The 27,083-nt window shown below is 41.1% G+C and overlaps 1 protein-coding gene across 1 annotated transcript in view; it reads left to right on the forward strand.

Moving 5' to 3' along the window:
* B3GALNT2 (beta-1,3-N-acetylgalactosaminyltransferase 2) overlaps nucleotides 1–27,083 on the forward strand; it is a 55,582-nt gene that overhangs the window by 2,190 nt on the left and 26,309 nt on the right. Inside the window, exons 2-4 of the mRNA XM_028531222.2 lie at nucleotides 14,375–14,522; nucleotides 20,120–20,220; nucleotides 23,751–23,944. Coding sequence (XP_028387023.1) covers nucleotides 14,375–14,522; nucleotides 20,120–20,220; nucleotides 23,751–23,944 — 443 coding nt within the window. The remainder of the gene's footprint in view (nucleotides 1–14,374; nucleotides 14,523–20,119; nucleotides 20,221–23,750; nucleotides 23,945–27,083) is intronic.

Raw genomic sequence — 27,083 nt, forward strand, 5'->3', positions numbered from 1 at the left:
GGAAGCCCTGTGATTGCTGAAATTCCCCTCAGTCTCCTCCCTGCTGTGTTGTCACCAGGTTTAAGCTAAAACGGGGGCAGTTTTCATTCCCCCCTTAACACCTTAAGCCTAAGGGGGGGAGAGAGAACCCAAGAGTTTGTGAACTGTTCTTACCTCGAATTAACATAGTCAGATTTGCTTTTGTTCTCTTTTCTCTCCTGCCTCTTCCTCTGTCTCCAGTCTCTTTAAGTCTGAGCAATATATTTTGAAAGGGAGACTTACTTTCCCTGAATATTAACAAAAGGCCCTCTGACTTGCCATTGGTTCAGCACATATTTGAGAACCTACTCTCTCCTGTTGTGGGTGTGGAATTACAGCAGAATCAAGGTAAAGTCCCTGCCTTCATGCAGTTTACAATTTAGAAGGGAAGACAGAACATAGGAAACAGTTATTAAATCTCATTGGAGTAGTGATAAGTGCAACGCCAAAAAAAAAAAAAAAGGCAGTGTGAGAGGCTGGAAAATGCTGTGCTGCTGTTTTATATAGAGAGGTCAGGGGAGGCCTCTGACGAGGTGCCAGTTGAGCAGGGTCCTGAATGAAGGGCACCTGCTATTCTAATGCAGTGACTCACTTTAAACAGCTGAACCCCCGTCAGGGAGAGAGAATGTGGTGCAGAAGAGGCAGGTCTTGTGTGAAATCCATGGGGGTGGAGACAACCAGTGGACTAGAGAATATAGATGTATGATATCTTGATTATAACCCATTAGTTTGGAGTGGTGCCTTAGGAGAAATATTTTAACGATTAATTTAGAAGAATGACGTGACCCAAAGGCTTCTCTGTCTAGGATATTTGGGAAAAGGCATATCCATTCCAATGCTTAAGAGTGCTAGGTCTGGTGCAAGGTACGTAGTCCTTGCCGTCAGGGTGCTCGCCATCCATCTGATTGAAACAGACTGGGGCATGTAGAGGCCAAAGACAAACCAAGCTTGCTTCGCCATTTTGCTTGGAGCTGGTTCATCCAGAATAATCCCTGTACACTAATCTTGTCTGTGCTTGTTTACTTATAAATGATAACCTTATAGGGTTTTTGTGAAGATTCAGTGAATGAAACAGCCAGGACGGTGGCTGATTCCCAGTAAACACTCCATGAAATTTAGAGAGGATGGTAGAGTCTTGGTGGCTCATGCCTTTGCTGGTGTTGGGAGGTACCTGAAATTGGCGAGGGCATGCCAGTGGTGTGTATGCTGATTGTCCTTATCAGATCCTTGATGAACTTGTATGATTTCCTCATTTTCAAGGTGTCTGCCTCTTTGTGATGTCATCTGACAGCATGCACACCAGAGTGTCAGTTTTGATGTGATTTTTAATAATCCTTGGATTTATTTAGAACAATTAGTTTTGAAGTCAGTTTCCTGTAGTTGTCAATAAACTTTTGGGCATGGACTCTCAGTGCAGAGCCTTGTAGGTAGCCAGACTCACAGGATGCATTGTGTATCAGACAAAAGGTGGTTGTCCTCAGGAAGCTTGTGTAAGGTTTTAGTTCTTGACCCGGTGAACATTGGTTTCTTGCTATGTATCTGCCATCTAGAACAGTGAACATAGGAGGTACTCAGTAAATTGAAGGAGTGACTCAAGAGAATAAAACTAGGAAAGTATGAACGAATTTGTCACCTATAGATCATCTGTTCACAGTTCATGATGACTTTATATTTAATTTTTTTCTTATGAAAGTAAAACACATTGTTTGTAGAAAAGTGTGAAGTTATTTAAGAAAAAGCAGGAAAAAAATATCTATTACCAGACAGATTTTGAATGCATATACATATAATAATGTTTAGGCGAAATAAGTGGGTTTTTTTAATTTTTATTGATGTGTAATACACATTTGGAATAGTGCATGTAAATGTGCAGCTGGATATATTTTCCCAAACCAAATACACCCAACTAATCACACCCAAATTAAAAACAAAACTACCAACACCTAGAAACTCCCTTCGAGCTCCCTTTTCTCACTGCAGAGTGGTATCCTACCCTGCTTTAATGGCAGAGACTTGCCTGAGTTTGTACTTTATGTAAATGGAACCATCCAGTATGTCCCTAGTTCTTATCACCTGCTTGCCTTACTGAATATGATGTAGAACAGTTTTTAATATGTTTGCAATGTAACTTTTTTAAGACTTTATTTATTTTTAGAGAGGGAAGGGAGGAAGATAGAGAGAGAGAGACATCAATGTGCGGTTGCTGGGGGTCATGGCCTGCAACCCAGGCATGTACCCTGACTGGGAATCAAACCTGCAACACTTTGGTTCACAGCCCGCACTCAACCCACTGAGCTACACCAGCCAGGGCCACAATGTAACTTTAACGGCTGCATAGTAAGTAGTCTAGCATATAGGTATATCAGCCATAATTTATTTTTTTTAAGAATTAATTTATTTTTTAGAGAGAGGGAGAAAGAGAGAGACACGCACACATCAACATGAGAGAGAAACATCAATCAGTTGCTTCTTACATGTGCCCTGACTGGGGACCAAACCCTCAACCTGGGTGTATTCCCTGACCAGGAATTGAACTGGCAACCTTCCACTTCACAGGATGACACCCAGCCAACTGAGCCACATCAGTCAGGGTACATCAACCATAATTTATTTAAGTAACCCCTTATTTGTATATTTATGTAGTTTGCAGTTGTTCACTGTTAATGAAGTGACACTGTGATGAAGAGATCTTTAGTGCATCACTGATTCTTTCTTCTAAATAAGTTCTTAGACATGGAATTGCTAGACAAAAAAGTTATACAGTTCTGAGATCTGTGATGTATTTTGGCAAATTGTCCTGCAGAAGACTCTACAAAATTACATTCTTACTAGCAGACAGGAGATCAGCCCTTTCCTTGAAATATCTGTCACCATTTCCTTGAAAAACGAATCATTTGGGTATTATCACTTAAGAAGAAATTTGTCAGCTTGAATGTAGGAGAAAACTGGCATTTTACCGCTGTCACTCAAACTCTATTCCTAGTGAATTTGAACATTTTTTCCATAGGTTTGTAGGCCTTTTGCAATTCTCTTATGAATTATCATTGTCTTTTGTCACACGTTTGTTTATCAGTTTTTCTTTTTCTGCTGTTTCCAAATGCCGACATCAAACTAAGTATCCCATATTTACAACACACAGCAGCGGGCGAGGGAAGTGTGGAGCCGAACACTGGTAAGCGGAGGTAGGAATGTGGGCGTTCCTATGCAGTGTTTCCCGAGCATTCACTTTGGGTCTCCGGCCGTGTAACACAGTACTCGGCAGTCTGTCAGGCGGATTTCCATGGATGGTGTGTGGTACGAGAAACCTACTTTTTAAAATTCAGTTATAACTGAAAGTATATTAGTTCCAGATGTACGACATAATTATTCCATATATGTATATATTGCAAAATGATCACCGCAGTGTATGTAATTAACATTCATTACCGTTCAGATTTTTTTTCTTGTGATGGGAACTTTAAAGATGTAGTCTCTTAGCAACTTTCCGGTATACAGACAGTACTATTAGCCGTAGTCACCATGCAGTGCATTGCATCCTGTGAGTTATTTACTTTGTAACTGGAAGTTTGTACCTTTTGACCATCTCCACTCATTCCACCCACCCCCAACCCCTGCCTCAGGCAACCACCCACATCTTCTCTGTGTCATTAGTGCCCAGTATATGAGTTCAGGGGTTTGGTTTGGTTCTTTTAGATTCTACGTGTAAGTTAAATCGTACAGTATTTGCCTTTCTCTGTCTGACTTATTTTACTTAGCATAATGCCCTGAAGGTCTATCCATGTTGCTGCCATGGAAATGGCAAGTTTTCATTCATTTCTTATGGCTGAATGATACTCCATTGTGTATACATAACACATTTTCTTTATCCCTTCATGTTTTGGTGGACACTTAAGATATTTCCCCATCTTGGGTATTGTAAATGAGTATGTGAGTGCACATATCTCTTCAAGTTAGTGTTTTCATTTCCTTTAGCTAAATACCCAGAAGTGGAATTGCTGGATCCTGTGTTATTAATATTTTTTAAGTTATTGAGGAAGCTCCACACTGGTATGGTGGCTGTCCCAGTGTATAAATCACACAAACAGCACACAAGTGTCCCCTTTCTCCATAGCCTCACCACTTGTTATTTCTTGTCTTTAAAAAAAAGCAAAACTTTATTTGGTGCCAGGGAGGGAGAGAGAAAGACAGGGAGAGAAACATTGATGTGAGAGAGAAACCTCAGTTGGTTGCCTCTCGTATGTGCCTTGACCGGGAATCAAACCAGTGACCTTTTAGTTTGCAGGACAGCGCCCAACCAGCTGAGCCCCACCAGCCAGGTGTGGTTGTTATCTTGTCTTTTTTATAATAGTTCTTCTGACAGGTGTGAATTGATACGTTATTGTGGTTTTGATTTGCATTTTCCTGATGATTAATGATGTTGAAGATCTTTTCCTGTACATATTAGACGTGTGTATGTCTTTGGGAAAATGTCTGTTCAGATCCTCTGCCTATTTTTATTCTATTTTTGTTTTTTTATTTTTGGCTTAAAATAGATATTTATTTCTTTTGTCCGAAAAGCCTAAGATGGAAGATACAGAAAAGGGTCGGGTGGAGGGGGAGCTCCCTGAGCACCGTGAAGCTAGGCTCCTGCCTTCCTGCTTTATGGTTCTGTTACCAGTCAGGGCCTGGGCCCAGGGAGGGTCTGCCTGTGGCTGGCCTTTAGTGTGTGGGTTCTTGACTTCATGTAGGGAAGATTCACAGCACAAGTCCAGGTGATTTTGAGAGTATATTTATTAAAACTGGGCATAGTGGAACAAAGAAGAGCTTAGGATAGAAGAAGCAAGAGGAGAGAGACCTAGGCAGGGCTGCTTTGACTCTCCACAAATGTCACAGGAAAGAAGTGAGCCAGTAGATCTACGATGGTGGCAGAGTAGGTGGAAACTAAACTCACCTCCTTCCTGAACCAAACTGGAATTACAACTAAATTATAGAACAATCATCCTGAATGAGCAACTGAAGACTAACTGAAGAGAAGAATTATAAGCAAGAATTTACAGAAGAAGCTGCGTCGAGACTCGTAAGGAGCGTGAAGGTGCGAAAAGGGAGCCCCACTCCCATGGAGGGCAGCTGAGGCTCCGGACAGATATCTCAGCTGCAGTGGGCGGGGGAGGGGGGGTTCTTCCTGAGAAGTGTACGGTCAAAACACCATGCCAGGCTCCCCAGCCCAGAGCACCAGAGCTAGGAAGAGTCACTCAGAATCTGGCTATGAAAAGCAGTGAGGTTTCTATCCACTAGAGAGGGAATCTGCTTAAGACACACATACCTTTTTATAGGGCCAACTCACAAAATTTCGTTTGCAGCCACTCACCCTAGGCTTTGGCTGAGAGAGGGTGGAGCAGACCAGAGTTGTGTGAGGAAGTCGGAGGTTTGTGGCTCCTGGGAGAGAGCTGAAGGACAGCCGCCGGGATCCCAGTGCTGACTTATTCCCTCACACCACAGATACCATCTTTCTTGTGTGGAGCGCTCCCCTCCATACAGCATCCATCAGCCCTGAAGAAAAGCAACGGACCCACCCTTGGGACCCCCTCTTGCTCTGATCTGTAAGCTTATGCCATGCTGAGGAGTACAGCCAGAGGCTAGTTTAGTGACTGAACCTAATAGGCAGCCAGCCGGTGGAGGCTGGTCTCAGGGTGTCTTGGGACTTTTGCTGACTTGCCACAGGATTGTGCTGGTAAAAGCTGGCCTTGGTGTGCAGCTTGGATTTCCCCAAGCATATCCAGGCCCAGGCAGCCACAAACTGAATAGCTTTGTAGCTCCTTATGGCTTATCCAGGACCAGGCACAGGCAACACTTTACATTACCTTGCACCAGAGTCCATCTCAAGAGGCCCAGAACCAACACATTCAGTAGCCAGCTTCAGACAGCACAGGGGTAGGCTCCAGTAAGCTTCAAAGGTGGCATATCCAAAGAGAGATGTTGGCAGGCACCAAACCCTGCTGAGGCAAATTCCGCTTCATGTGGTCAGCACCTGCATAGTGGCTTGCATGCCGTGGTCGGGGTTGAGCCTCAGTCAGCCAGCCTGAGGGTTGATCCCATGCACAAATGGGCCAGTAGCTATCAAGACTCAATTTTAGGGTTGGCCAGAAAGTCCATATGATTTTCCCATAAAATGAAAGACAACTTTTTCATTTCACCAATAACTTTATTGATTTGGATATTTTGAGTAAGTTGGCTATTTCCTGCTATTGACTTCTAATAGGTAGAGGCCCAGGGTGCTGTTAAACATCTTCCAATGCATAAGACAGCCCCACAGCAAAGAATTATTTGGCCAGAATATCAATAGTAGCAAGAAACTTCACAAACCACTTTTGACACATTCACTCAGTCACAACACCTTTTCCATACACTGCATAAATCTTTTTTGTGTGTTTCAGTTGCATTTTTATCTTTCTTGAAATAAAAAGCATAATATGCCAAAAATGTTGCTTATTTTTTCCATCTTCAATATTAAAATGGCTATACAAAAGTGCATCAATTTTGATAAGTATTTTTAAAATGCACACTGATATGACAGCTGTCACAGTACAATCTAATAAAATCGTTTCAAATGAAGTTAAACACAGCTGAGCACTACTAAGGCCACTTTATAGAAAAGAAACCAAATGAACTCTTTGGCCAACCCAAACAGGAGGGCCTTCATAACCCATACAAGGGACATTCCAGGAGCACTCAGCTCAGGTGATCAAGAAGTTTGCATCACTGAGCCCCACAGACACCTACTACTAAGGCCACATCAGAAAGCCTGGGAGTCATAATGATCGACCTAATACATAGAAGCATACACAAAAAGGCTGCCAAGATAGGGAGACAAAGAAACATGCTACAAAGAAAGAAGAGGAGAAATCTCCAGGAAAAGAGCTAACTGAAATGGAGGCAAGCAATCTACCAATACATAGAATTCAAAAATTGGTTATAAGGATCCTCAAGGAACTTAGAATTACAACAGCATGAAAAAGGACCAGTGAGAAATGAAGAATATTCAGGAAGGAATAAACAGTAAGTTAGAAGAAGCAAAGGATCAAATAAGTGATTTGGAAAAAAACCCAGTCAGCAGCAAAAAAGAAAAAAAGAATTTTTAAAATTGAGGATAGTTTAAGGGACTTTTGGGACAACGTGAAGTGTAACAACAGCAGCATCATGGGGGTACCAGAAGGAGGAGAGAGAGTGAGAGCAAGGGATTGAGAACCGATTCGAAGAATTAACCACCAAAAATTTACTTAATCTGGTGAAGGAAAAAGACAAACAAGTATAGGAAATGCAGAGTCCCAAACAAGATAAACCCAAAGAGGCCCACACCAAGACGCATCACAATCCCCCCAAATCCCATAATCCCATTAAAATTCCAAAATTTAAAGATAAAGAGAGAATCTTAAAAGAAGAAAGAGAAAAGCAATTAGTTACCTACGGGGAGGTTCCCATAAGACTGTCAGCTGATTTCTCCAAAGAAACTTTGCAGGCTAGAAGGACTTGGTAAGAAATATTCAAAGTCATGAAAAGCAAGGACCTACAGCCAAGACTGCTCTACCTAGCAAAGCTATCATTTAGAATCCAAGGGCAGATGAAGAGCTTTCCAGACAAGAAAAAACTAAAGAAATTCATCATCACCAAACCATTATTAAGTGAAGTGTTAAAGGGACTTAAGAAAAATATCAAAATTATTAACAATAAAATGTCAATAAATACATATCTATCAACAGTTGAATCTAAGAATCAAACTAAGCAAACAAGAGCAGGGACAGAAATGGAGAGTGGTTTGATGGTTGCCAGGTGAGAGGGGAGTGTAGGGAATGGGTAAAGAGGTGAAAGGATTAAGAAGTACAAATAAGTAGTTACAGAATAGCCATGGGGATGTAAAATACAATATAGGAAATAGAGTAGCCAAAGAACTTATACACATGATCCACGGACATGAACAATGGTGTGGGGATTGCCTGAGGGAGTGGAGGATGCTGGGTGGAGGGGGGCAACAGTGGAAAAGTCTGGATAGATGTATAGCATAATCAATAAAATATAATTTTTAAAAAGACAGGGTCACTGAATGAATAAGGAAACAAGAACCATGTATATGCCATCTATAAGAGACCCACCTCAGAATGAAAGATACACAGTCTAAAAGTAAAGGGGTGGAAAAGATATTTCATGTAACTGGGAAGGGAAAAAAAGCTGGGGTAGCAATACTTATATCAGACAAAATAGATTTTTAAGACAAAGGCTATCCTAAGAGACAAAGAAAGACACTATGCAAAAGGGGTCAATTCAACAAGAGGATATGACCCATGGAAACATTTATGCACCCATAATAGGAGCACCTCAGTATGTAAAGCAAGTCTTGATGGATATAAAGGGAGAGATTGACTGTCGTACAGTCATAGTAGGGGATGTAAAAGACCTGTATGTCGAAAATTGTAAGGCACTGAAGAAATTGAAGAAGAAGCTACAAGTTAGTGGAAGCAGGTACTGTGTCATGGATAGGAAGAATTAACATAAAAATGCCCATACTACCTAAAGCAATCTATAGATTCAATGCAGTCCCTATCAAGATACCAATGGTGTATCCACAATTAAAACAAATATTCCAAAAATTCATATGAAACCACAAGACTCCCCAAATAATCCACAGCAAACTTGAGAAAGAAGAACAAAGTGGCAGAATCATGCCACCTAATATCAACTACACTATAAGTCCTCAGTAATCAAAACAGCATGGTACTGGCATAAAAGCAGACATATAGATCAGTGGAACAGAATAGAAAGCCCAGAAATAAACTCACCCCTTGATAGTCCATTAATATTACCCAGAAATAAACCTACACCTTTATAGTCAGTATTAACAAAGGAGGCAAAAACATACAATGGGGTCCAGATAATATTGTGAAAATTGAATAAATAGTGTTGTGAAAATTGGACAGGTAAAAAAATGAAACTAGACCCCCTTCTTACACCATACATAAGAATAAACTCAAAGTGAATTAAAGACTTAAATGTTAGACTCATAACCATAAAAATCCTAGAAGAAAATATAGACAGTAAAATATTGGACACTTCTCATAGCATTATTTTTTGTGATGTATCCTCTTGAGCAAGTGAAACAACAAAAACAAGTGGGACTACCTCAAGCTAAAAAGGTTTTGCACAGCAAAAGAGACCATCAGCAAAATGAAATGACAGCCCACTAAATGGGAGAACATATTTGCCAATGATACATCTCATAGGAGATTAATATCTAAAATTTATAAAGAGCTTATAGAACTCAACTCTAAAACAGACAATCCAATTAAAACATGGGCAAAAGACCTGAATAGACACTTATCCAAAGAAGACATACAGATGGCGAATAGACATATGAAAAATTCTCAGTGTCGCTGATCATCAGAGAAATGCAGATTAAAACCACAGTGAGACATCACCTTACACCTGTCAGAGTGGCTGTCATCAATCAGCAAGTGTTGGCAAGGATGTGGAGAAAAGGGAACCTTCATGTGCTATTGGTGGGAATGCAGACTGGTGCAGCCACCAACTTTTCCCATCATGACTTATTAAAGAGACTTTTTCCCCCCATTATATATTCTTGGGGTTTTTGTCATAAGCAGTATGGAGTTTCCTCAAAAAATTAAAAATGGAACTACATTATGACCCAATGGTGTTGTGTCTGGGAATTTATCCAAAGAAACCTGAAACACTAATATGAAAAAATACAGGTACCCCTATGTTTATTGTAGCATTATTTACAGTAGCCAAGATCTGGAAGTAGCCCAGGTGTCCATCGGTAGATGAATAGATTAAAAAAGCTGTGGTATGTTTACACAATGGAATACTACTCAGCCATAAAAAAGTAGAAAAATCTTACCTTTTGCAACAGCATGGATGGACCTGGAGACCATTATGCTAAGTGAAATAAACCAGTCAGAGACAGACAAATACCATGTGATTTCCCTTACATGTGGAATATAATGAACAAAATGAACTAACAAAATAGAGATTCTTAGGCTGACATCTATGCTAGGGGAGTGGTGGAGAGGTGGATTGAGCCAAAAAGGAAAAAAAACTCATGGGCACAGACAACAGTGTGGTGATTGTTGGGAGGAGTGGGAGCAAAGGGAGATGGAGGAGAGTGGAGGGGAGATAAATGGTGATGGGAGGAGACCTGACTTGGGTTGGTGAACACCCAAGTGTACCGATGATGTGTAGTGGAATCGTGCACCTGAAACTTGTATAATTTTGTTAGCCAGTGTCACCTCAATAAATTTAACAAAAGGGAAGAAAGATTAAGAGGAAAGTCAGAGCTGTATTATTCCAAGGTATATTGGTTCTTCAAGCTCAGGCAACATGAACCCATTCTTGAGAGCTAATAAAATGTATAATAAAACTGTATAAGAAAAAGAAAAAGAAGTGAGCCAAGGCAGGACTGCCATCAGCTCACGAAAGTGTCTATGCGAGTCTTGGAGACAGGTTCAGGGGGTGGCCTCAGTCAGGCTGGTGCTCTTCGCTACTCCCTTGGTTGCAAATTTCGTGGGGACCCTTAGAGTTTGGAAAACTAAAAATGCACACCCAAGAGGGAAGAGAGGTGTGAGTATGCTCCCAAGAGTGATGATAGCACACCCTCTGCCCATTTTTTAAATTGGATTGTTTGGTTTTTTGCTCTTGAGTTGTGTGAGTTTTTTCAATATATTTTAGATATCAACTCCTATGAGATACATGATTTACAAATGTTTTCTCCCACTCAGGAGGTCACCTTTTTATTGTTGATTGTTTACTTTGCTGTTTAGAAGCTTTTTAGTTTGATGTAGTCCCACTTGTTTATTTTTGCTTTTCTTGCTTTTGTGTTTGGTTTCAAATACAAAAAATCATGAGCAAGACCAATATCAAGGAGCCTACTCCCTATGTTTTCTTCTAGAAGTTTTATAGTTTCAGGTCTTATGTTCATATCTTTAATCTACTCTGAGTTGATTTTTGTGTATGGTGTAAGATAGTATTTCAGTTTGATTCTTTTGCATGCATCTATCCATTTTTCCCAACATGATCTATTGAAGAGACTTTTCCCCCGTTGTATATTCTTGGTCCCTTTGTCATAAATCAGTTGACCATATATATATGGGTTTTCTCCCTGAACTCACTGTCCTGTTTCATTTATCTGCCTGTTGCTATGCCAATACCAGTTTTGATTACTGTCGCTTCATAATGTAATTTGAATCAGGGAGTATGATGCCTCCAGCTTTGTTTTCCTTCTCAAGATTGCTTTAGCTGTTTGGGTCTTCTGTGGTTCCATAGATGTTAGGATTGTTGGTTATATTGCTGTAAAAATCGTCATTGGAATTTTGATAGAAATTGTATTGAATCTGTAGATTACTTTGGGTAGTGTGGGCATTTTAACAGTATTTCCTACAACCTGTGAGCACAGTGTATTTTCCCATTTATTTGTGTCATCTTCAATTTCTTTCATCAATATCTTAGAATTTTCACTATACAGGTCTTTAGCCTCCTTGGTTAAGTTTATTCCTAGGTATATTATTCTTTTTGTTCATGTAATATATGTAAATAGGATTGTTTCCTTATTTTTTTCTGTTACTTTGTTAATGTATAGAAATAAAACTGACTTTTGCCAGTATACAAAAATGATTTTGTATCTTGTGACTTCACTAACTTCGTTTATGAATTCTAACAAGTTTTTTGACTGAGTCTTTAGAAACCTATTTTTCAATGTAGCTGGAAGTAGAACTTTTCTAAAAGACCAAAAGCTACCGTGTGTTTCTCTTCTGGGAGAAAAGAGAAATGTGTGTAAAGCAAAGCAGTTTGACAAGAGCAGCTTAGACATGTCGGTTTAGCAGCAGCGGGGACTGACTGGCGGGGAGAAGTGAGTGAGATCAGAAGGCAGTTTACAGCCGTAATCCATGGGATTTTCTCCTGCCACATGGTTATCTCCATGTTTGGTTAGTTGCTGATTTATTTTTAGAGAGCTCTTGTGTGATACGGAGTCATAGGAGAAGTCAGGGAGAAGCAGAGGCTAGAATGAATGATGAGACAGATAAATTTGAGAAATTGTTCATGAAGAAATTGTTCACGAAGATTTTGTCATCAAGAAAGGGCTGTATTATGTTCCGTGTAACCCATTTTTAAAAGATTTATTTTGATTATCCATCAAGACAAGGTAATGATGTTTGGCATTTCAAAGGATGTTTCAGTTATTTTGGAATTTCACTTGTGTGCAGCGACCTTGTTTTTTGGTGTCAGATAAATGAGGCGTTTAGGCTAAATAGGCCTTTTGCTTTTCTTAATCTTTTGAGAAGGCCTTTTGAAGTAGATGGAGTAGAGTATCTGAAGACATTTATTTGGTGTCGTTTTCTCTGGTTAGGAAACTGAGGCGCGAGGAAGTTAAATAACTTCTTCATGATCCTGTGTGTGCCCCATGCTGACTGTGGGATCAGTGTCAGATACGTCTGGTCACTATGTGTGCCTCACTCCTGTCGCAGAAATGCACTTACTGTTAATATTTCTCTGTGAGAAAGTGGGGCGTGGGGTGGGATCGCATTACAAATATTGCATAAGCATTTAAGTTACCCTTCAAATTCACCCTCATTTAGAGTTAATTCCAGCAGTAGGTACAACTTTCATTGTATAGGCATATCTGAGGAACAAAGTGTTCCAGGACCATTAATTTAAAAAAATTGAAGTGCTAACCAGCATTTTCAGTGGTTCACTTATCACTAATTGATCACTTGAACTGGTGTTATGGGTAAAAGGTCAAAATTTAGACTCAGATGAGCCACATTAAGCTTTATAGCTATGGAATAGAATAGCAATGAAGAATGCAGTTAGATTGCCGGGATTAAATCACAGTCTAGCCATTTACTAGCTGTTTGACTAAGAGGAAATTACTGAATTCTGTGTCTTTTTTGCCATGTGTCTAACAAGGAGCCTAACCTACCTGCCTCATAGGACTGTGAGCCTTAAATGATACTCTACATGCAAAGCATTAAAATCATACTCTATACATGGTACTTAGTATATAGTAGGTGTTCCGTATATATGGCCTATTTATAAGTAAGCTGAATTCATGAAAATTTGGACTTACCTTCAAAATAAATTGTGCCTTTAAGAATTTGTTTTAGTGCAAGATTCACAGTGGGGTAGAGAACAAGTATCTCTAATGCATTTAGAATTGAAGTACCCTTTAAGAAACATACCTGTTGTGGAAAATAAGGTATTTACACAAGAATTTCTGTATTCCTACCATTGTTACAATGTAATACCCTTAAATTATGCTATTAGAATAATCTGTCCCCAAATTTTCTTTTTATTATTTTACTAAGTTCTTTGGAAAAAGTGATGTTTTTGTTGTCTTCTCACCGAATACCTAGATCCTGTGGCATATAAAAACATTGCACTTAATGTAATAAAGATCTCTGGCCCTTAGTAATTTATTTTTGGAAACATTTTGGATCAATTTCCACCATTGGAGAAAGAAATGAAATGGATCCCTCATCAGAGTTATTTATAAGCTTGTAACTCTCAAGCTTTGAAACTGGTGATTTAAAAAAAACAGGGACAAAATGTATTTCCCTTCTGTCTTCTTTCTAAGGACACATTTTAAAAATATAATCCTGCCCATTAGACCTTATGACAGTAAAAACTGAGCTATTCACTTGTCACTTGATTTTGTTTTTACTAGAAATCTTATTTCCCCTCCTTTACTCTTTAGAATATTTAGTAGGTGATAAAAGGTTTGCTGGCTGTAGAATTTATTGGCATTAATAAGGGTTCTGCTACTTTCCGACATGGGAGTCTTTCAGCTTCGTCTCCCAAACCTCATAACTAGTGCGAAGGCAGGACTTCGCCTTTGAAAGGATATTTCCGTTGTTTTTAGTTGCCATTGAATGCCTGCGCCTTGCCTGGTACCAAACCAGGAACTTTATACACATTATCTCACTTAATTTACAACTCCATGAGAAGTAGTATTATGCCCATTCATAGTTAAGGAAACTGAGGTTCAAGATGTCACTAACTTTTGTATGTGATCTAAGAGTCAGAATTCTAACTGTGGCCTAATTGACCTTTACCGCCCACTATTCTGTAGTTCATGCCACACGCCTTTCCAAACTGATTCTTGTTGTAACTGTCCTGTTTGTTCTGAAGAATGTACATACTCGTGTGAGCATGAGTACCTATGTATGTGTGGAGGACACCAAGGTGTTACTTCTTTCTGTATTTGTATTTTCTACAAACCCGAACATAGATTATTTTGTAATAAACATTTTTATGTTGTATATTGAACTTGGTAATTGAGACTTGACATTTCTAATTTGTTGTTCCTCATTTCTAGATCACTTGGCCCTATTTCCTCGATGGAAATCGAGTCACTATGATGTGGTAGTTGGTGTGTTGTCAGCCCGCAATAACCATGAACTTCGAAATGTGATAAGAAGCACCTGGCTGAAACATTTAATACAACATCCCACACTAAGTCAACGGTAGGTTTTCTGAATTGGCGTCTTACCTGATTTACTGAATAAGAGTGCTATAAAAACAATAAAAATGAGAGAGTTAGTTTGGTAAAACCTCTTCTTGGATACTCCAGTGTTAATTCAGACATGTAGCCTCTTTTTTCTGGGAGAAAGGGCTGTTTTATTTTGCTTTTCTTCCATATAGTAGAGTTGCAAAGTAAATTTAACCAGTTTTAAGCTGAAAGATGGGAGAGAATATAGTCATTGATTAACATACCTACTTTTTATAGATCCCTAGTTTCAGGATGTTTGGTTTTTGCTTTGGTTTAGAATAGCAAGTCTTAAAAGATTCTATTCCAGAATAGTTCTCTGCCTAGATATGTTTATATCAAAACATGCTTTTCACCAGCTTCATAGCAATACACTTAATTCTTTCAGTTCTGTAGTACACATTAGTTGAGCAATCTGTGGTGTGTGCAATCCACCGTGCTTTTCCTCCTGACTGCCCTTCCAGGGCGGAGCTTTGGTGGCACATCTCAGGTGGACATCAGGTGGCTGGGTGACCGGTTGGGAGCCGGAGGCCTTGGATTCTCGGTGAGACCAGCCTCTGAAGATTCTGTGAGGAGGTGTTAGTGGGGGAGAAGCGCGGGAGGCTGCACTTCCGGTGCTGTGCAGACTGAGGGGATCAGCAGAGGAGGGCTCCGCAGGAGTGCATTACTCGTCACACTTGAGACTGAGTGGCTGTGCAAGGGCATTGCAGTTGTGAATGTTCTTGTCACCAGCAGTGAGCATTTATCGATTGCTTATCTTGTTGATAGCAGCTTTCATTCCTTTTCAAGACAGATTTCTTTCGTTCATGATCACAGTGATAATAGAACCTATTCCCAGCAAATGAAAGGCTCAGAATCACCACCACTGTTGGAACCAGCTCCAAAACCTGCTCTTCCTGTACAGCAGGGGTGTCAGACTCATTTTCACCGGGGGCCGCATCAGCCTCATGGTTGCCTTCAAAGGGCTGAATACAATTTGAGGACTGTGTAAATGTAACTACTCCTTAACTAGGGGCAAGGAGCTCGGTGCTGCCGCCAGGTAGAAATTAGGTGCCGGGCCGGATAAAACAAGGTGGAGAGCTGGATTCAGCCCGCAGGCCTTGTTTTTGCCACCTGTGCTATATCGTCTTTGCCATCTCAGAAAATAATGGCCCCACTCTGCCAGTTGCTTAGATCAAAAGCCTTGCTGTCTGTCTTGTAAATGGGGCAGTAAGTCCCCCTCGTGAGGTCTTTAAGGATCAGTCCAGCGTGTCCACAGAAATTACATTGGGAGAGGCATATGAAATGAACGGATTTATTATGCTCAGCCCCTGAAAAGGGAGGCCCACACGCCACACAGGGCCCCATAGGAGAGAAGCATCTGGGGACTTGGCTCAGCCCGACATGTGGGGAGCTGAGAGAGACTGAGGCCTGTGGCAAGGGCCTTTGTAGGGTTCCAAGGTGGAGTGTGCCGTTTACCCTTGAACAACAGGGGTCAGAACTAACTGCACAGTTCCACTCATACGTGAATTTTTTCAGTGACTACTGTAAATGTATTTTCCTTATGATTTTCTTAATAACATTTTCTCTAGTTGCCTTTGTTGTAAGAATGCTGTTTATAATGCATATAACATACAAAATATGTGTTAATCAACTGTCTGTGTTATTGACGAGGCCTCCCGTCAACAGTAGGCTATCAGTAGTTAAGTTTGGGAGGAGTCAAAAGTTATTTATGGATTTTTGACCGCACTGGGATCATGGATCTTAAACCTGCATTGTGCAAGGGTCAGCTGTACAGGCAAAAGGTGCAAGGGGATCTTATTGTTGTGTTTGAATGTCACTGTCACAGTTAGGGGAGGGCAAGGAGGGGAGCCTGTGGCAGCGAGCAGCCCGACACTGGCCACCTGGGTGGGATGCCCACAGACTGTTTGTGAGGGTGCTGAGGCATCTGGGAAACAGGAAGTTTAAAGACTCCGCAGTACGATGGTACCTTGGTTCTTCCTCTGCCATGCCACGTCCAGTCCGTCAGCCTGTCTGCCTGGTGCTGCCCTCAGATTGTTTACTGCTGCGGCGAGAGCTACCATCCTGGCCTAGGCTCGAACCTCTCCCCTGGGTTATTGCAGAGGTCTCCTTATCTGAGTTTTCTGCCTCTACCTTTGTTTCCTTATATTTATTTTCTATATAGCAGCCTGACTGACCCTTTCAAAATGTCACATCAGGTCTCTACTTATACCCCTCCATGGACTTCTTTTTTTGCTCAGAGGGAGAGATCAAGTCCTTATTGTGGCCTTTGACCTTATCTTTTATCTACTTCCCCCTTACTGGCCACCTGGCTGTGCTTCAGGGCACTGCAGTTTTCCTTCCTCAAGGCCTTCACATTTGCTGGTCCCCCTGCCCATCCCGCTCTTCCACCGGGTAGGCTCATGGCTGTCTTTCTTCAGGCCTCTGCTTAGATGTTGTCTTACCAGATGCCCCACATTAAATAGCACCCCACCCCTCCTCCATCTCTAGCTTCCCTTACTTGGCTGTATTTTTCTTCATAGTAACATTCAGTACTTACCGCCAATCAGCATGTGCACTATATTTAGTTGAATATTTATAAATGTACTTCCCCACTAGCACATAACTTTCCTGAGCGCAGAGGCATCAGCTTTTTCCACTGATACATTCCCAGGGCTTCAGACCCGACTCGGCACAGAGTGAGGCATTCACCAATTACTGGGGGACCGACTCAGAAGTAGCTGTGATGGATGCAGTTAACACTCAGATGCTCACCAGCAGTTTATTTGCTATCAGAGCATTCTTGCTTTAAATTTAGTAAGTTTGGTGATTTGTTTATTAAAATGATGAGATATCTGTATAAAAATAGATATGAGCCAAAAATAACTTCCCAGGGCAGAGTAATTTTGTGGGTCCAGTAGGAGTATTTAAGATGGCTTAAGAAAACAAATTTGGTAAATATCTGCAATAATTTAATTAGCAAATTTATTCATTTCTAAATGCTATTTGTTTATGAAAGGTGTTCTACCTTAATTGGCCTGTAGTAGAAGTGTTTGCATTTCTGTGGTTATGGTTTACTTCCAAATCTTGGATTTTGCTGAGGGAGCCAGACTCAGCACATATTTCAAGGACCTTATTTAATTGAAACCGTTTGTAATAAAACTATTAAGTTGTCAATTTCACAAGTATATAATAGTGTCTTTTGTATAAGGTAGTATACAATGTGTGGTAGACTACAAAGATAGATACAATGTAGCCTGAGCCTTTATGGGGACTCGTTTAGAAGGAAATAGATTTAAAAGTGTAATTAAGTGTTATATGTGTTGTGATATACGTAGGTATAAAATAGCCCAGAGAGTTTGGGAAACTCCAGGCAGTTCTGTGTGATTGGAGCCCAGGGATTATGGGGAAGGGCTGGGAGTATTTGTGAATGAGTGTGCGATACAGTGCTAGGGAAAGAAGCGGGGCAGAGAGACAGAGGTAGAAAGAGAGAAGGAGGAGGAAGGGGTGTAACTGTGAGAGGTGGGCTGTGTCAGATCATGAACTGCTGAGCGGCTCAACTGAGTGGTGATGTTATGGGAAAATAAGGTCATTGGATGTAGAAAGAGGTGGAGGAGTCTGGGATGATGGCTAGCTTTCTGCCTCAGAGAGTAGTGAAGTCACCAGTCAAGACCAGAAATGCTAGACGAGGGGGACAGGTTCGTAGGAAGGATCTCAGCTGCGGACGCGTGGAGTTTGAGGCACCTGCAGAGAGTGGCGTGCTGGTGGACATTTACCGTCCGGCCCTCCAAAGGGAAGTGTGTTTACATGTATGTGCTGCGTGTGACAGGCTTCGCTGGTAGAAAGGATGTGTAGCTTGTAATTGACAGAGAATACATACACAGTGCTCTGGACTGCGAAGTCCACACAGCCAGTTGATTCTCACAGAGTGCTTTCATTGCCTGCTAGGCTTTCGGGTCTGTAACCAGCTTATGGTTGCAGTTGACAGGAGTGTAGTTCTGACATAAATGTTTCAGTTGAAAAATAAGGCTGAAGGGATAGCTTTACTCGTAGTCCGTGAAGTAAGTGATGACTTTGCTGAATCGGCAGAGTGGTTCCTCAGTGTTTTGTACTGTTCACAATGGAACGGCGACAGTCACATCACATTTTGAGTTTCATCTACATTAACATTTCCTCTGTCACTTTAAGTCTAGACAGTCAACAAAACAATAAATCGAACCCTGCTCCGTAGCGTTTGCCGGTTTCCCTGGCATGAGCGTTCCCACCATGGCCACTGTCAAGCATGCAATGCGACATCTCCAAACAGAGTTTGGGAGGATAGTCAGGAGCATGCCGCTGTAATATTTCCTCCATACGGGTCCGATGGGCATAGAAAACCTCACAAGCAGAGATAATAGCGAAATGATTAAGACATGATCAAGTTGCGTATTTGTTTCCTTTGTTATTAATAAAATATTGCAAGTTTATGTAATTTAATTTTTAATAAAGGTTGTGCTTAATAACCAACTCACTAAATAAATAAATAAATAACTCGCCAGCTGGCAGAATTCCTGAAAATTCAGCAGTTTGCTCTCACAAGCCATAGGAGCAGGCTCCAGCACACAGCTCTCTGTGGGCCATCTAGGTGAAGACATCCAATGAGCTGATGGATCTTTTCCTTAGAGGATGGGCCCAAATGAGGGGTGCTAATTCAGGAATCATTCCCAGGCTAGTCAAAGCCTTGGGAATAAGTACTGTCCAAGGAGTACAAGTGAAAAGCGATTCCAGAGCAAAGCCCTGGGGTCCTGTCCACTCTTAATGGACCAGCTGGGGGAGAAGAGCCAGTGGTGTCAACTGAGCATGCCCTGGAAAGAAGGGAAGACAGTGTCATAAGGAGACTAAGCTGTGGAGCCAGGGTCTGCTGGTTCAGTAGCAGGTCAGTGGCTGAATTGGTGGTAGATGTCTCAGAGGAAGTGGTGAATATGGAAGCTAAAATTTCTGTTTTATGAAATGAGTAGGGAATGAGAAACTAGAGGTTGCAAGTTTGTTTATTCCTTTGTAGCATCTCACTGTAAAGGAATGGGTGGAGATGAAGGACAGTAAGTAGATAGAAATTGATGTCAGTACTTCACCATTTTTGTAAAGTGCAGGGAAGGAGCCACGGGTTCCAGGGAACCAGTGAGGTGAGGTCCAGGGGAGGAGAGGACAGACCCTCGGGAAGAAAGACTAGTCTTGAGCAAAAGGAACACCTGCTGAAGTCAAAGACAGCAAGCAGAGAAGACTGCAGATAGAGACAGGTTTTTAGCTGTGGTCGTGAGAAGTTGACTTTCCTGTAGTTTGCTTTAGTGGTGTGAGCTTCTGCCGGTAGCCAGGCCAAACGTGTTCACATTTGCTTTACCACATGCAGGACTGCAGCGGAGGGCTCACGCACAAGTCAGTTGGTAGTTAGCAGCTTTGAATTTGCTTGTTCCCTCTTTTTGCAAGAAGAGAAGAGTGAAGTTAGAATTAATGCTAATAAATACTGTGTCTCAAAGTAAAAGCTCCGAAGTGGGTGTGAGGAAACGCGCAGATACCAGGTGGACATCAGTAACCACTGTTAATGCTGCACCTCTCTAGCGTGCTCGTGAAGTTCATAATAGGCGCTCGCGGCTGCGACGTGCCTGTGGAGGACCGGGAAGACCCCTACTCCTGCAGACTGCTCAACATCACGGACCCAGGTGAGTCTCCTCTCCTCCGCCCTGTGACCACCCTGTGCACGTTTGATGTTGGGGGAGAGCTTGCTGCACTGAATAGTCTGGTGTCTGTTTTTAGCAGATGAACGTGGAGCCTTCCTCAAAATTTATCCTTCATTCATTTAACAACTTGACTGGTCACCCTGGATATCTGTGAGGATTCTTTATAGATATATGTAATTTCAGGGTCCAGGAGGGTTTATTTTTCAGTGGTTTGAGCACATCTGGAAATTCCTCATGCAGAGATAAATCCTCAATTACTGAATTTGGAACTTTTGGAAAACGGCTGATTCCGCCAGCCTGTTGGTTTATAATAGCCTCGCCGAATGTTCTGAATCCACTCTCTCGTAGAATTGTTGCCTAAGCTTCTACAAAAGAAACAAAGAGTAAAAAATTAAAAACAGAACTAGTACTTTTTAAATTTCTTAGTTAAAAACTTCTGCGAGTTCTGATGGGAATGAAGAAAGGTGGTCCTAAGGGGGTTCTGTGTGTTACTAGGGAACCCATTTTAAGAAGTTGGTAACTCTGTAACTGCCTCTCTTGGATTACTAGCATTTCCTATTACGTTCAAGTGTGGTTCTGTCACAGGAGAAACTCCCGGAAACTCAGTTCTTCTTGCCGACACAGTAAAGAATTATAGATCAGCAAGCCTACTGGCCTGTAAGCAAAGTTTTTTAGTGCTGAGTTCTAATGGGAAAGCAAAAGCAAGGGTGGCCAAAGGCTAGGTGGCCAAAAACGTGGTGGCAAGGGGCCCCTCGTGTGGCAAAAGATCCAAGAGAGATTAGTCCTTTGTTCTGAGGACTTATGTAGTTGGTGGGATGGGGGTGAAGAAGTTTCATATTGATTGACAGGTAAAGGTGGTGCCAGCTGTCCCGGGGAGCTATGACTACTCAAACATAGATATGGGTGGGGGTCTGTTAGCCCAGATCCTTATCTTGCTCCAGGCTCTATTTGTTCAACACGCTATGGGAAGCAGGCAGTTAACTAAAGTTGTTTTAGGGGCTTTTCTTTGGGTGTTGTAGGCTCCCTCTCCCCCCTTCCAGGCCTTGGGATGAATACACAGTCTCAAGGTTTTCCTTTTCCCAGCTAGTGGAGGTGATGCACACAGACTTTCAAGAGCTCCCCACCCCATACACTATCTTGCTGTTCAGAGTGCCTGGCAGCCTTACCGACCCAGGCTCAGGACGACTGGGCCAAGGGGTGCCTTTGCTTCCAGCCTCCTGTGTTAAGTTCTCTGTTGCATTGCAGTGGTGAGGGCCCTGCCTTTATTTCCCCTCTGGCTGCTCTTTCCTAGCTGCTACTGTTTACATTTCTAAGTGAGATTAAACTTTTCCAAATCTTAAATGTGCTGATTATGACTTGTGGTATTTTAAGATTTGTGAGACCTAGGTATTAATTATATGTACACCTCACTTTTCTAGGCAGTGCTAGTATAGCGGCGTGGGGTCTGTAGTCCGGCTTCATGGCTTTAGATCTAGGCTCTGCCATTCTCCAGCTCCAGCACCTTCCATCAGTTATTTGCCCCTCTGTGCCTCAGTCTTATCATCTGTCAACCGAGGATGAGAGTACTTACCTCGGGATTGACGCAAGGATGAAATAAGTTCGATGCACATGAAATGCGGGGTGGGGCAAAAGCACGTTTACAGTTGTGAGTGCATGAAATACGGAGTTCATTCTTGTATTATCTATTAATTATTGTCACCGCGGCCGACTAGCTCAGTTAATCAGAGTATTTTCCCGATATGCCAAGGTTGCAGGTTCGATCCCGGTCAGGGCACATATAAAAATCAACCAATGAATACATGAATAAGTGGAACAACAAATCAGTGTTTCTTTCTCTCTCTCTCCCCCCCTCCCTCTGTCCTTCTCTTTCTAAAATCAGTTTAAAAAATGTTATTACATTATTTTCCATACTAACAACTGTAAACCTGTTTTTACCCCACTCTATATTTAGACTAGTTCCTAGATATTAGGTGCTTAAATATTGTTATGGAGAACTTACCTTTTTATAAAGTTGAACTTAATTCAGCTTGTTAAATGAATTGGACCGTATTTTCAGGTCTGTATCATATAACAGGTTTCTTACACAGGGTGTCTGAATTTAGATAACTTTGTATGCGAAACTGTGTGATGATTGTGTTTTTCTGGGGAGAACGTCCTTCAAGTTTCACCCAAAAGGGCCATGAAGCTAACAAAAGGTTGTGTGACTGATGATGTAATAGCAGCCTAGAACAAATTATATTTGAAATCCAAAATCAAACCAGATTTTAGAAAACCTCACTTTTAAATTAACCACTTTTATTAAAGTACTATTATTTTTTAATAGTAAAGGAGTGGAGATTTCCATTCATGGAAAATTTCCATATATGTAATACCTAACATCGTTTTGATGATTCAGATGGTAGTTGGCTTTGCTTCAACACCTCAAGGTCATTATGGGCAATAATCATGATACTCCGGATGTGTAGAAGTTTTGATTAATAATATCATCAAAGCAGCAGGGTTTCCTGTGTCCAGGTAGCTTGAATTTTAAGGTACGTTGTTTTAGATAGAAAATACATATTTATGTTATAATGCACTTAACCTATTTCCCATAGTAGATGTGCTTCTACTTGAGATATCTTTTATTTACTGACTATATTAAAGAGAAAAACTTCCGTTGTCCTCCAGTATATTTGCAGTCTAGACTCTGGCCAGTGCTTGCCCGGCCCTGGACAAATTCTGCATCTTCCTCCGTTCCCTCCGGCTTGTGTGTGACTGGGTAGGCGCCATCAGTTCCACTCAGTCACATTTTACTGGGCATCTACTGAGTGTAAACTGGCATCCGAGGAATGCTAAGGACGCGATCCAAGTGATCCATGGGGGGTGGGAAGAAAACAATTTTTATTTGTCTGAAAATGAGGAAATGCAATCCTTATTAATACCAAGTATATTGACTGACAGTAACATATTTGTAAATAGTGCGCACTGTGTTGGACGTGCTTCTGCTTCACCAGTGTTGCATGGCAAGGGGTTTTCAGTGTATCTGAATTTATTTCAGTTACTTTTTTCTCTGTAATAATTGCCTGATGTCACAAATATTTTAAATTGCCCAAGAAATAGGCTTTTTGGACTTTGTAGAGCAAGATAATTTATTCATTATTTATAACTGTAATCAGTATTTTTTAAAAATATTTCTACTTATCCAATCTAGTAGATGCCTTTGAATTTAATATTCCCCTGTGGTGTTTATACATATGTATGTACACATGTGTATGCAAAAATCTGTTAAAATAGCTCTGATAATTAGATAAATTAAATATTTTATTTAGATATGGCTAAAAACTTTGTTCTTAAATTTCAGAATAAGTTTGTTTTTTTCCTAAAAGCAAACATATTTCTGAAGCATTTAAAAAAATAATTGCCATTTAGGAAAGAATTATATAACAAATAATCTAGATTTTGCTGTCAAGTCAACTTCATTACTTTATATTATTTGACTCTATAAATCTCCTTTTTATTTATTACTTTCTTAGTTTTGAATCAGGAAATCGAGGCGTTCAGTTTTCCGGAGGACACTTCATCAGGGCTCTCTGAGGACCGCGTTGTCAGCGTGAGCTTTCGAGTTCTTCACCCCATCGTCATTACCAGTCTCGGGGTGTTCTATGATGCCGGCGATGCTGGTTTCCAGCGGAACATCACCGTCATGCTTTATCAGGCCGAACAGGAGGTACGCACTGCTTTGTACAAGCGTTTCCCAGTTCTTCTTTTTTCAGAAACACCAGCTTTTTCCTCGTGGTGTATCATACGTGGGAGACTCCACCTTTCTTCCCTACCGACCGGCACCTCATAGTGTAACAGACAGGGCGGAACAAAAGGAGGTGTGCAGCTGTGAGCACACGGAACACAGAGTGCATTCTGTGTTATTATTTATTGGTTATTATATTTTCCATATGAACAACTGTATACCTCCCTTTGCCATACCCTGTATGAGAATGCTGCTTTGGGAAGAGAATACCAGTAAATAAACCAGTGTTCTTCTAGAAAAGGAGTTGGACCACATTAGAAACTCCCAACCTAGCTCTGGCTAGTGTGGCTCAGTTGGTTGGAGCGTCATCTTGTAACCAAAAGGTCTTCCATATATGTAATACCTAACATCATTTTGATGATTCAGATGGCAGTCAGCTTTATTTCAGTACCTCAAGGTCATTATGAACAATAATCATGATACTCTGGATGTGTAGAAGTTTTGATTAATAGTATTGTCAAATAGTATATGTCAAAGCATACATGTCCTGGCCAGGGCACATATCTAGGGTGTGGGTTCAGTCCCCAGTCTGGGCGCATATGGGAGGCAACCAGTTAATGCTTCTCTCTTGCATTGATGTTTCGCAATGAGGGCAGAAAAAATGTCCTTGGGTGAAGATTAAAAAAAAAGAAACAGAAAGAAATTCCCAACCTAAAATTCCTTAATGCCTAAGGGATCTCAAAAGCTGAAAGTGGACGAAGAAAGTGTGGGAGTGTTAAGTATCAATATAGTGTCTCTCTCCTGCAACCCTAAAAGTCGTCACTAGAATAGATGCAAGGCTGACAGCTGATGTGGATCCTTTTCGTAATAAAATTGTAGAGGGAAGGGAAGTTGGAAACCACCGGGTTACTCTGCTCCTGAGGTTCAGGGAATCTGAATTGTTCACAGAGCACATCTGAAGGAGAGCGGGAAGAAATGGTGTTTGAAAAGACCTGTTCCTGGGTTTCCACCTATAGAAATCTTGAAAGACTTGTACAGGAAACACCCATATGTCCACCAACTGAATTCTGCGGTAGCGAACTTCTGTTTTATACATGGAGTCATTCATCAGTCTGACCTTTTTTAAAAGTGCAATTCAGAGGAACTTGCAGGCATCAGTGCACTTCGACCCTAAACACTGCAGCCTGCACGTCATGAACTAGACTTTAATATTTGTGGTTTTAAAAATTTTACAGCGAGATGCGCACATTTTTAAACCACATGAATCTGTATGACACAAACTTCTGTCACCCCACCCCATTCACCAGAGACCACCCCTGTTCTCTCTTCTGTCAAAACCACAGACCAGCGTTGGCCTGTGGTGGGACTTCATATGCAAATAGAATCGTGTCGTGAGTACGCTCCACGGAAGGCTTCTTTCGCTCCTCGCAGTGTTTGAGACTCATCCATGTTGTTGCAGTGAATTTTTCCTTCCCCTTTTAATTGCTAAGTTGTATGTCAGCAATGTGTGATGTTCACCCATTCCTGTTGATGGGCACCTGGAATGTTTCCAGGATTTTCTCCAGCATTTGGCTGTTGTGATGAATTATATTTGTCAACTTTGAAATGTTAAACCAATCTCCTGTCTCTCTTAGTCGTGCTGTATTCTTTTTGTGGATTGATGGAAAATGTGTTTCCGAGGGCAGCATGTAGTTGGTCTTCCCTTTTATCCAGCCCGAGAACCTCTGCTTTTCACATGGGGTGTTTATTCTACTCGTATTTAATCCTGTTACCAAAGTGGTTGGATTTTGGTTTTCCACTTTGCTATTTTCTGTATGCTGCACATTTTTTTGTTTCTCTGTTCCTCTTTTCCAGCCTTCTTTTGGACTAATCAAATGTTTTTTAGAATTCCATCTTAATAGCTCTGTTTCCTTTTAGCTACAGTTCTTTGCCCTAGGACTGGTTGTGTGTATGGTTGACACAAGGATTAGACTATAAATCCTGAAATTTCCAGTCTTCCTAAGGTTAATGTTGTAGCCCTTCGTGTAAACTGTAAGAACCTGGCAGCTACACAATTCCAGTTACCACCCCCCATCTCCTTCACTCTAGCTGTTGTGTGCGGCACATCTGTGTATGCTATAAATCCCATAATGCAGCATTATAGTTTTTGCTTTAAACAGCTAAATGTATATTAAAGTAATATAGACCAAAAATGGTCATTTATACTTGCCCACATTTTACTATTTTATTCCTTCTTGAATATCCATCCATGTTTCCATCTTGTATCAGCTCCCTCAGCCCACAGAACAGCCTTTAGCCTCTTACAGAGCATGTGTACTGTTATGTTGTCACTTTGTTTTCATCTTTCTGAAAGTGTTTTAATTTTGCCTTTATTCTGCCCCCCTTCATCCTTGTGGAATACCATCTGGACGTAAAAATTGCTGGGTTAGTTTTTCCCTTTTCATAGATTTAAGAGGTCACTCCGGTGTTTCTGGCCTCCGTTGTTTTGGGTGAGAAGTCCGCCGTGTTGTTTTCATGGGTGGCGTGTGCCGTGCGGTGTTTTGGTTTGGTTTTCCTGGACACGTGTAAGATTTTCTCTTTATATTTAGTTGTAAGCGATTTGGTTATGTTGTACCTTGGTATGGTTTTTCTTTATTCTGCTCAGGGTTTGCCACATTTCTTCAATGTGTAAATATATACCTTTCACCAAATCTGGGAAACTTTCAGCCATTACTTCTTAAAAAACTTTCCCAGCCCCATTCTCTTCGCTCATTCTGGGATTCCAGTTACATGTGTGTTGACTTTTTGGTATTATCCCACAGATCACAAAACTGGTTTTTTTCCCAATGTTTCTTTCTCTGTTTTTCAGATTTTGTAATTTCTGTTATCAAAATCACTACTTTTCTGTCATTTCAAATCTGTTAAGCTTAGACAGTGAATATTTTAAAAGATGTTACTTATTTATTTTTAGAGAAAAGGGGAAGGGATGGAGAGAGGGAGAGAAACATTGATCGGTTGCCTCTCACACACCCCCAACCAGGGGCCCGACCCACAACCCAGGCATGTGCCCTGACCAGAAATCGAACCTGCGACTCCTTTTGGTTTTCAGGATGACACCCAGTCCACTCAGCTACCCAGTCAG

The sequence above is a fragment of the Phyllostomus discolor genome, chromosome 15 (genome assembly GCF_004126475.2).
Source record: "Phyllostomus discolor isolate MPI-MPIP mPhyDis1 chromosome 15, mPhyDis1.pri.v3, whole genome shotgun sequence".
Classification (NCBI taxonomy): Eukaryota; Metazoa; Chordata; class Mammalia; order Chiroptera; family Phyllostomidae; genus Phyllostomus; species Phyllostomus discolor.